The sequence below is a fragment of the Schistosoma haematobium genome, chromosome ZW (assembly GCF_000699445.3).
Source record: "Schistosoma haematobium chromosome ZW, whole genome shotgun sequence".
NCBI classification, from domain to species: domain Eukaryota; kingdom Metazoa; phylum Platyhelminthes; class Trematoda; order Strigeidida; family Schistosomatidae; genus Schistosoma; species Schistosoma haematobium.
In genome coordinates this window covers 45738513-45750563 of record NC_067195.1, presented here as the reverse complement: position 1 = coordinate 45750563, position 12051 = coordinate 45738513, and the positions used below count along the sequence as shown (strand labels likewise).

Genomic DNA, 12051 nt, shown 5'->3' with positions numbered 1-12051 from the left:
TGGTACTTTATCGCCGGAGACGGATATCCGTGGGTAAGGCGAGTTGTGTGTTTTTATGGTCGACCTTTTCTAACCCCACCCTTCCTTATGAGATGGCAGCACCACTGTTATGCTGGTTGTCTGCAGGAAGCACCTTATTGCCGCCACACCCCCGTACAGTCAGTAGTAGGATTTCACTCTCGGATCCTGGGTTTATTGCTTCTAGTTTTAGCGCTGCTCAGTCGGTCTGCCTGGCATAGTACGACCTTGAGGGACGATTGTCCCAGTCAGCATAATTTGATTGGATCATCACGACAGGCAAGCCCAACCGCCACATCAATGTAGAAGCAACGGTCAGGTGATTGTTTATTTATGCGACATTTAAATACCGATGTTATTTAGATCTATATTTAAAACCATAATACAAGTGACTTTGTGTTAAGAATGGCATTTTCTAGTTTACGTCGTTCTCTTGAATTTAATTTGCTGAATGGAATGACCTGGACAAAAGACATAAGTAGATTTCATGTTCATGGTTCAAATGGTATGGCATTAAAGTAAAAATGAAATTTGAGAACAAGATGTGGATTTGTATTCCTTGAATAGAAAATTTATATGAAATAAATACTGAGTTCAAGTAGCATTACCTTCTAGTCGCATAATATTCTGAACCAAACAGTCAGCTATTTGTTTGCATGCTTTTTCAACTGGTTTGACTTTTTCAGTTTCTTCTTTCTTTAAAAGCTATAAATAATACAACATCGATGAATACATTATTCAAGAAGTTGAGTTAAATAAGTTGCATAATACATAATACACATCTCTTAGTATAAGTCAGACCTAAATTTAATGTCAATAATTTAGGATATCAGAATCAAGAAAATGAAAGATAAGTCACAAAACATTTCCTCCCTGTTAATCTAAATATCCCCGGCTCATTCACAGCAAAAGTAACGATTATGTAATTAATACATATCATAAAATTTAGATATGAGTTATTCAAAAAATTACTTACAGTTCGTAAAAATTGTTCAAACCATTCATAACCTGTGTCTTTGCAAGCGCCAACGACATCTGTGATATTCATGACCTTTCGAAGTAGCTTCACTGTTTCTCTTTCACGTACAGGAGTAAACCACATTGCTTGAAAGACCTCATGAACAAGTTTCTAAGAGTAAAACAGAAACGCTGTTATCAGAATATTCACGAACTGCAATGTCAGTACTTCAAAAACCAGTAATAAACATTTAACAAAATTAACGCTTTCAAAATGGAGTATTTATTCTTAAGCCATGAAACTATATCCAACAGGACGTAATATAAAGCAAGATCTAGAGGATTATGCGAAAATTTTATTTGGTATTAAAATTATATGGATTTCAAATCGACATTAACAATGATACACTAGGTACGTATGAACAAAGAATGGTGTTATAAAATGATACCACCATAGCTTGATTGGGTTAGATGTTCTCTATAACTCGTTATCACATACTAATCAGAAGTGCCACAGTTATGGAAATGATAAATCAAAAATGTACAAAGATATCAAGTAACAGAATCGAAGTATATTAAGCTTCTAATTAAATAGAGAACCGAGGTCAATGGTGGAGGAACCAAATTTTATTACAACCAATGCAGATTGTAATGGATTGGTGATAAATCAAAGAAGACTACTACACGAACAGTTACACAGGTATTGTATTCAAGCACATATGAGCACTCAATCCAGAAAACTATACGTAAGAAAAGATCCACCAAGATTTAAACATTATATAGTATTTTAAAATCTAACAGGCAAAATAAGAAAAAAAGCAATAAATCAATAGGATTGTAAATCACCTTGATTCCTTCTTCATCGTTAACACGTCTAATCATTTTTACACAAATTTCAGCAACTCTTGGAAAATCTGGCTGCTCAAGACAAATGTCACGAAGGATTCGAATGACACGTTTGCGGACACTTACTCCCTTATCTCGTATTCGTTCGGCCAACATTGGATAATACTGTGCAGTCAACTCTGGTCTGCAACTTAAAAATCGACCAAGTAGATCTACAGCAGCTTCACGAACTGAAGTCGATGTATCAAGAAGACGAGAATGTACAGCCCGCTCAATATCTACGCGAGCTAAAACATTTGGGTCGGCCTCCACCACTGCTGATAAACATCTTAACGCTTTAGTGCGCACGGCAACCGACGATTCACTCAATAACTGAAACGTACAGAACACTGAAATTTATGCTGAGAATTACAAATTAATCATTAATCTAAAAAGTGAAATATTATCCCTTCGGAGTAAAAAACTTGGTGTGACTTTGATGACTAAGTTAGATTAGGTTTCACAAAATAAGAATGAAACTGTTCTCACCTTTAACAGGCAGACTAACAATACGACGACCCCAAAGATGGACCGAATTGAGATTATCCAATGTTTCCACTATACATAGATTCATCTCATTTGTGAACTCATTAGCAGGACTTATGCAATGACTCCGTAACACGGATTTGCTTACCATTTTCAACGGTTTTACGTGGTTATAGATACAGGAGTTTTAGTATCATCAGATATAACCAAATAAAAGCTTCTACATGAACTCATCCTAGTTAGTGAATTCTAGTCTTCGATTTTTCTGAATTTTAGACTAATCAGAGAATTAATAATATTTTTTGTGATATCCCAATCAGTAGAAAATTGTATTTCTGAAGTTTAGTGACTTAATCTAAGTAATTTCTTTAGAGCAAATAAATAACCGAAATAAAATTAACACAAGTTTAAGAAACTTTTTATCCAATCCTCAAATCACTTGAAATTATCAAGTTCAATCTTGGTATTGGCACCTACAATCAGAGAATTATTTATCAAGGTTCATTTTTTTGATAAAGCGCATAGATTAATGGAAAAAGAAACTTAATCTTGTTCGAAACATTTAGAAATCCTATCATGTTTTATTAACGTCACTAACAAGTAGTACAAATAATCAGTTTAATGCTTAGCATATATTTTAGAAATATCCATGAACTTTATGGAATATTACATAGCAAAATCCGATGTAAAACCCATTTAAAGTAGTAAAACGTACTTTACATATTTGGGACAAATAAACATCAAAACTTTGAGAAAATGGTCGAAGACTAGCGAGATAACGACAAACTAAGCAGCAGTCTTCATAGTCCAAAGTACCCTGGAAAATGAGCGTCGTTTCCTGACTTGAATCAGAAATACAGGTATTTACAGACTGCTTTGTTTTCTCATTAGGTGGCAATGAATTGCTCCATAAACATCTACGTTGTCGCCAGGATTGTGGAGCTTCACGTACTTTTGACAGAATGTGTTGTCTTCTTCTTTCAGCTACCGCAAGGATTAGTGCCTGATCTGCTTCAGAAAAACCTTTGGAAGCACATACAGTTTCACCACTGCCATTTAAAACAGCATTCTGGTTTTTTTTCTGTACTGCACTTCGTTGAGCACGTTCTGTTTCCTTTGTACAATCATTAAGCCACTGAGCCAGGTAAAATTTACGAGCATACTGAAATATAAAATGGATGATTAAGAAGTAAGTTGCGATTCAAATAAAAATTGTGGATTGTATATATATGAGTACGTACACAATGTGATCAGTCTGACCGCAGCTGTCGGAATGAAATAGTAATCAGACTCAACTATTCTAATTACACAATGAAGTGTGCCGGCTGGGATGTTATTACTACTACAATAGACAGATTAGTTATGAACGATCCCCTCGTCTCTCACGAAAGTGTCAATCGCTAATTTGAGCTTACGAAATCAAATCTCCGGTCACTTAGAACCGTACTTTAAACTGTACGTTAGACAATAGACCTTATTATTCAAAGCTGGATTGTTGAGAGAATCCTTCCAGCATTTGAGAGGTTTTTTGAAAACGTTCTTTGAATATATACTGAATCGTTGTTCTCAATGTTTTCTGTTCCACTTTACTTATCTACATTAAAGAAGTGTGACAGGTGAATTAACAGTATTATGATATCCGAGTTAAAAGGAAGGTGAGTGTCTATGGTTTTGAATAGCTTGTTGAGAACATTAATTACGAATCAACTGGCGTCATTATTTCACAATCTGATATTCATTAATCCAGATAGAGTGGATTTTAAGTGTGATTTAAAATAACGATTGGAACTTCTGATTGCTTTGTCAATCTATGCCTTGAGATGACAATTTATCTTAGCGAAATTTGTCATATAAAACAAATTAGTGGCTATCGAAATCTCAACTTAATCATAGACATACAGGATCATGTGGAATGTAAGGTAAACTATGATGGATAAATCATATAATATAAAAACGACTTACAACTGCCGTAGGACTCGCCTCTTCTGCTGCAAGATAGTCTAAAATAGCGTCACGTAGTGCCTGGACTCGATCTAACTGGGAAATAGGATCTGTATATTTGTCTTTATTTCCTGATTTTTTATTTTTGATGACTTTGTCTTTAGAAATTTTGGTGTCAATTACTTTGACTACAGACTTAGTGTTTGTCGAACTATAGCCATTCTCATTATGGCGTATTGGTGTTTCAGTAGTGGAAGCAGAACCAACTGAATGAATATCAGACTCTGATTTATTTCTATCTACTTCTGAGCTAGATTCACGATCGCCATTTATTTCTTTTATGTCATCAGTTTTTGTATCTAACTCTTCTTCAGAATCTTCTTCATCTTCATCTGACTGGTTACCTTCCAAGAGATCACGGATGACAGCATCAATATCATGTTCCTTCAATTGGCTAGTTACTGCATCACGACGTAATGTGGATGCAACTGTTCCCAAGTAATCAACACTAGCAACCCGAACACTTTGATCAAGTGCTTTGTTATTGAACTGCTGTACTAACAAGCTACCAAGAAGACTAAGCATAACCTCTGATGCTGGCCACTCCGGTTTATTAACAGCTAAAAGAAGGTCATTTACGAAGTTTTCAAAAATAATTCGGTAATCATCTTCACCCTTCATTGTTGATCTAGATTTATTGAGAAAAAAAATAAAACTTTATAAAATGCATCAAACTGACAGTGAGCAGTAAATAATTACAGAAACTTATATTAGATAAAACAAGTTCTAAACCAGACGAAAAAACTAAGCATTACTTACTTGCGTAGGAAAACCAACAGAAAAGTATGGGCTGTACGAAGAGCATTATGATAAGAATTAATAATTGTCACTTCATCATCTGCTTTTTGAACTAATCCTCCATCAGTGGACACAGAGACATTTGAGCTCTGATAGAAAACAGTACTTTGTTCTGAGTTGAGAGGTGATGGGTCAGGAAGACTTATAACCGACTGAACCAACAAAAGTGCTAATGCTGTAAGCATTTGAATGCTATCTTCACTATTTAATCTACAAAAGGTTGAAATAATAAAAATCCCCAGCATTAACAAAATAAAGTATTTTTATGGAACACCGTAAACTAAGTTAAAATGGGCTTAATCGTAAGGCGTAACAGTTTATTAAGAACGGTACAGTGACACTTCGTCGATATTGTGATCCTGTGAGATAAACGTTATTGTTTAAACGGTCAAAATTAAGATAAAATGTCAAGTAGGAAAATGTTTTAATTTAAAAACCAGTTATCACTAAACACTAATTCATCAGAAAATATTTCTTTATTACGGTTTACTTAAACTATTGATTTGGTGAAAGATAACAGGTCAAAACAATGCATCCAATACAGATTGTACATAATGAAAAGCATAATTAGGTCAATGTTTGTAGCCAGAAAAAAAAACATGACAGTAAGGAAATACATGAATAGAAAATATGACGCTACTCTGTAAGCAGCTGACACTTATCCAATGTTTTTAATTAGACTACTTATCACTTCACTGTATTCTTTCCCTTACACTGCAATAGTTCATTAGAAGTTTGTCTACTTTTTATTAGTTAATGTTATTATTATTATTATTATTATTATTATTATTATTATTATTATTATTATTATTTGAACACATAGATATTGGTACAAGGAGGCAACAAATACATATGCGCCACACAAATCTCATTTGATTTGTGTGAGGGCTGTGATACTGCCCGGGTGTTATTTGAGTGACCATTTTCCTTCTTGTTCGTAAAAGGTGTTAGATATTTATTGATGTATATATCAACTAGGATACCAGTTCATAATCGGAGCTGACGTTTATTATATAGAATCACTTACATACAAACAAATAACACGAGAATCAAAACTTTTCGATTTTATTTGAAGCTAGAAACAAGTATCATGGCTGTTTTACCAACTTATAGTTGATAAATAAATTGATGACTGAAAATTAAGTGTCTAACTAATCAGAAGTAAGAAGTTCCACAACAAAACTGAACAATATTGATTACTTATAGCAAGCAACTCGTTATCATGAATTCTTACATTGATGCAATAGTTTAAGCACACGGAAGTGAGGAACTCGTCTTTGTATTCAACTAATATAGGTACTGCTAGATGACCACTTAATTAATAAAATCGAATTATGACTTTGAAACATAAATTGCTAATAAGCTGTCTCATGGAATTTTAAGAATGTTGAAGGTTTAATTCCCATACCACTTAAATGATCAGATATGTTTCACAATCCTAATTTTTGTTTCCGATACTCAATAGGATTGTAGAAATAACCTTGGTCGGATACATACCCATACAATTACAAAAGGTCGGTCTTCAGGCTTTTTTTTACCTCATATTAATTCATAATTTATGATACCCACGTGAGTTACTTATTTCTGCCTCAGTTTAAATACTTTGACACAACTACAACCTTCATACAAACCAAAACATTACAGTCTGAATATTAAGAACAATCTGCTTTATAAGAACGACATAAACCCCTACTACCTTATAATTAACAACACTACTTTGCATGACGGATTCTCTATTGTCTGATTGTACCGAGTTTTCCGTGTGGTGTTATTAAGAAAGCTCAAAAATGCAGCACCTTAAGGAGAAATGTCAAATGTTCAAGTAGAGAAAAACCCACCGATAAGAACGTAAGTTCTTCTTGCTTGATGGAAGACGGGATAAGCTAGCCAGTATTTCCTCCATTATTAGCTTCCTATGAGTTTCATATTGGGCGAATATAGCAGTGACGAGTTCCAAAGCAGCAAGTTGCAGCTCACTAACATTTTCAACAAAGAATACAGAGACACCAACACTAGATAAGGTAAGGACCAAGCTGTCTGTCAGCCTTTGGATTTTTACCAACTTAGATAAATTGGAAACAATTTCCACTAGCTTGTGGTACAGATGAATTATGGACTTTGGTTTTTGAGCATCGCGTTCACGAGCACGTCTAGATTTTATACTGCTTTGATTTTCTATTTTGTTTAAGAAAAACAGTAAAAAGCACTACAAAATACATTGCGTAAAACATGGTGCAAACTGTAAAATTGGGTATCCTATAAAATTATCACGATCGGTCGTACAGAAAGAATTAAGGTTAGCAATTACCTTTAAAAGTGGAAACAAATAATCTAATAACTGTCGTACCTTATTAGTTACTAGGTCACAAGTGACTGTAATGATGGCCTGACAGGACAGTTGTTGGTGTACGAAACCATGCTGTAGTAAAAATTAGTCAATTATTATAATGAAGGTGATAGAAACAGGATTTCGAAATGCCACCATATATGAAAGGGAATCGCGATCACCGTTGTTAGTAGTCAACAACCTACATTCGACATTCCACTTCCCCTTTTCGTCGGATTAACGCTCAGGCTGCGCTTCACTAGTATCTATAGAACTTAATCCTTTCTCAGAACAGCTGACCGTGGAACACTGAAAAACAGTACGACTGACCTGTAGCTACTTCTACAGCCGCCCACTACTCAACAATAGTGTAAATAAAATACTAATATCAAACCTTTAACTCATAAAAAGTAGAGGAATTCTTGACGCACAAATTCAAATCTTTAAGAATGTTGACCAAGTATATCAGTTTTGATGCACATAATCTTATCAGACTCGTTTTTATGGTGGATGATCTTACAGAACCGCAAAATAACCAACCTGATTATTACACATGTAACATATTGGTTTCCATAACACTCGACGGTAAACTGGAGTTTGAGCACAGTGGGACCACAAAATCCAAGTGGTTGTAGACAAATACAACAAATGATTACCCTGACTACGACCACATTAATTAGTTTGAAGATTACATTTAGTTAATGTCGTTGACAAGTTTTATGGCAGTATGTCGCTGAAAATAGAATCACAGCGATACATCAAACTAACATAACCGTTTGTTTAAGCATTACTGGATGGGTCTGAACCAGTGGGGAACTGTCATCAAAATTTGCTGTCTCAAGTGATATCCATGAAAGTTTTTCACTTCTCTTAATTTTATTTCAACTCATTTGTTTAGCGTCCCAAAAAATATGGGAACAGTAAGAGCGAATAGGATGATTGTAAGTTAAAATTCGACATCCAATATACCAGTAAGCCTAAGTATAATTTAGGTTTAAAAAAGAAACTGAAAATTACTGTACATATAAGAGATTACACATATAAGCGAAAAGCAGAGATTTGTAGGTGTGATGTTATTTTAATGAATTATTTAGTCCGTTATCATAAAATGAATTTAGGCCAGTGTGTTTTATTGATCTCACTTTGTTCAGATGTAGATCTATTGGTAAAAATAAACATTATAAATCCATGCTGTCGATGAATTCTTATTGTGAATGAAAATAATCAGAGAAAAAGACTAGGACAGTAAACTAACGCATTTCATAAGAATAAAGCAAGTAACCAACAATAATAGTGAAGGACAAAGAAAGTAGTTGAGCATATTGACCGCTTAACTTATCTTAAAAGTCTCATCAAGCTTGACAGGCTGGGGATCAAAAAGAGATATTCTAGGTTACTATTATTTGACCATAGGTGTCTTCGAAGTGTGGCTCGTGAATTGTGAGATCATAGAACAAGGAATGCCGAAGTTACGGAAAGGGTACTACTAGGTAAAGACGGCAAATTAATCCATGAAGCAGATTGTTATCAAGAGATGGTTACAGCATGTATTACGTATGCTTATCCACAAACTAATTCGACGCGCGATGATTGGTGTAGGAGTAAGTTAGAAGAAAGCTAAAGTCGACCAGAACTAAACCTGGCACCAGTTACTGGAGACGATGACAACTGGGCTGAGCCATTTAGTAGATGTCGACTGCTAGGTCCATGTGATTATCTTAGCCAACGGTGAGAAATTTTTAGTGAAATGTTTTAAAATCGTTAGCAATGTTGCATTACTTGTCTTCCTCCAAAAACTGCGTACCGAAATCTCGTTATACACTTTTTTATATTTGACTTTTCTGTTGCTACCGATACTGTCACTACTTCCAATTCTCTGAGATTTGTCTTAACCTTATCACATTGAATTATTGTGGTGTAGCAAATTGAACCGGTGAACGTGTCAGGTTCTACGTCGCACAGAAAATACAGACCAACAACGCCACATATTATGAATCAAGCTCCATACGTTAGCGATGTGTTTATTTTCCATATTCTTCTACCATTACTCAAAAAGTAGACATTGTTTTGCGATGCTACATGAATTAAGACTCACCAAATGAAATGAAAAGAAACATAATTGATGAAAGAGAGATTATTCTAAATCTTAAAGGACGTCTATACCTTTAGCTGTATTTTCAACACGATAAGCAGGATCGAATTCCGGGAAAATGCAATTGAATAATTGAAACCTGACACTATACACTGTACGCTCTATAACATCTTCAACATAAACTTCTCTGGGCATATCCTTCGAAGTCATTAATAATAGCGCAGTTAGACCGGAATTCATACTCCGCATTACTCGCTCCATTGCCACCTCTTTCCATAGTTTGCTTTCGTGTGAGTCAGCTTCTTCTTCCTATAAATTTGTTTGGAGAATATTTTGGAATAATTCATCATAATAAAGAAAGCCAGAACGATGTAAAGAAAAAAGTATCATGTATAGAATGGTGAAAAGACAAAACAAAAAAACACCTGTTAAATATTCGCACTTGCATAATGTTTAAAAAGAACTCATAATAATGTCAGAATTATGTAGTTAAGCTGTGAATGAGATAGCGGAAAATTTGGCCTGGGAACTTGCTAATAAAAATGAAGCACCAGCCCCATTATAATTGCCATATGAAACAACAACATGAAAGACCAGTAAATCATACTAATCTTTTTAGCCAAACTTGTATCATATGTAAAACTTTCATTCTGATAGTCACAATCCCAGGACTTGAAAGTTTAAACATCATCGCTTTTCCAGCATGAAATACCTTGACTAACAGAACATGCAGAATCAAGGTATATATCCAACCCCTTTCCTAGTGAAACCATGGGTTGAATATTCATGTTCGGTGATACAATACTATTAAATTATTGTATTAGGATATCACGTAAAAAAAGGGTATATATCAAACCATAAAATTCTCATGAGGTCAACACTTCTGAGCTTTAAGAAAGAATCTACTACTTACAGGTCTCAATACGGCAATCACATTCGCACCATCTCGTATGTTGAGCAACAACAATGTAAGGAAGTTAAGTAATTGACCAGTAGGAATTTGATTAGCAACACCTATTGAGTTTAACTTAGCAGCATCACGACAAAATTCTGCCAAGTCTTCAGCCGATATTATAGTCTCAGTTGATAAGCTCTCTTTATCAAGATAAGAAATCACATCGTCACAATTAGATTTTCGTAGTTGATCATCACTGTTCGGTACGCTACCAAGGCTTCTCAAAAAGTCTGTTTCCTCAATAGATTCTAGAACAGTTGACAACTTGTTGAGAAATCGTTTTACACTTCCTGTTTCACCCCCAACACTTTGCTCCCTAGAATTATTTCGTTGGATGGGTAAATTATTTGATGCCGTAATTCCGAAATTTACGCGCTCACGTCGTTTACGCGTGGACTCTCCTGCTTTACGTATATGCGGGAAACGTGCTTCAACGGGTTCCTTCAGCCGAACTATAATTGTAAATAAAAAACCAAACTGAAAGTCAGCACGAAAAAAAAAGATATTTAAGTTGCTTTATAAAGTGATAAGCCCATGTAAGTAAAGCAATAACATAATGTAGACTTTATCACTAAAAATATTAGCCAAGAGACAAAGTGAAGAACCCAGTAATTTTAAGCGAAAATACTTAAAGTATTCAACTTAATTTCGTAACACCAAGTCAACAAGGCTAAAAACGTAACGGAATTCAGGTTTCCCGAAATTCATTACAACTTCAGAAAAGTATGTCAACAATAATAAAATTGAAAACAGACGAACTGGAAACGTAGTGAAACATTTAGTCACACTCGATAGATAGAAATGAAAGTAACAATGCACAACTATGAATTTACCTTCAAAAGGTTCATCATCATCCAGTCTCTTTCGTCTTCTAGCACTTGAAGAGCCATTTGAGCATCCTGTTTGACTTGCCGAAGCTTCCTCGTCTTCCTCGTCCATACCAGCATACGAACGATTTGCAACCCCTGAACGCATTTCGCGTACATTGTAGGCAGTTTCGCTGGTTCCGGTGGAATCGTTTGTAAGGTCAATTGTACCGTTAGGTTCATTGCTACCACGATCACTATCTCCCTCACTTAAAAACAGGAGAAACGAAAAAATAGTTTTTGAATATAGAATATAGTTACAGTTAACTTGGAACGTAATCATTAAGTTCACACACAGTAGGTTTGAAAAAGATGAACGGCAATTCAGTATCCAGACGTGTTTAACTACGATTCCTCTTAATTGAAGGGTAGGTGAATAAAAAATGCTTATGGTTTCGACTTTTTACCTTTTTGGCTATTAAGGTCAGTATGGTGAGCAACAGGAACGCACACTTATCCCCAGTGTACATTTATCGTTTACATATCAAACAAACCGTAACAAACAACTTTTCGCCAAGAGTAAGGACTATGTACGGGATTCCTTTAATGGGTGAACTATCAAAAACAGTAGTAAAATGGAACAAGGCCTTTATTACGAATAATTTTTTAGTAAAACTATTTTAACATCTGGAGTATATTTTAAATGATCACGATTCAAATGGATAAC

The 12051-nt window shown here is 34.8% G+C and overlaps 1 protein-coding gene across 1 annotated transcript in view; it reads right to left on the bottom strand.

The window, feature by feature from the left end:
• The window catches only part of MS3_00003691 (uncharacterized protein), a 44684-nt gene that overhangs the window by 18292 nt on the left and 14341 nt on the right, over positions 1-12051 (bottom strand). Inside the window, exons 6-15 of the mRNA XM_012938530.3 lie at positions 11352-11593; positions 10477-10970; positions 9635-9872; positions 6984-7320; positions 5107-5355; positions 4309-4975; positions 3062-3508; positions 1822-2193; positions 995-1147; positions 627-723 (exon numbers count right to left, since the gene is read on the bottom strand). Of these exons, the coding sequence (XP_012793984.1) occupies positions 627-723; positions 995-1147; positions 1822-2193; positions 3062-3508; positions 4309-4975; positions 5107-5355; positions 6984-7320; positions 9635-9872; positions 10477-10970; positions 11352-11593 (3296 nt within the window). The remainder of the gene's footprint in view (positions 1-626; positions 724-994; positions 1148-1821; positions 2194-3061; positions 3509-4308; positions 4976-5106; positions 5356-6983; positions 7321-9634; positions 9873-10476; positions 10971-11351; positions 11594-12051) is intronic.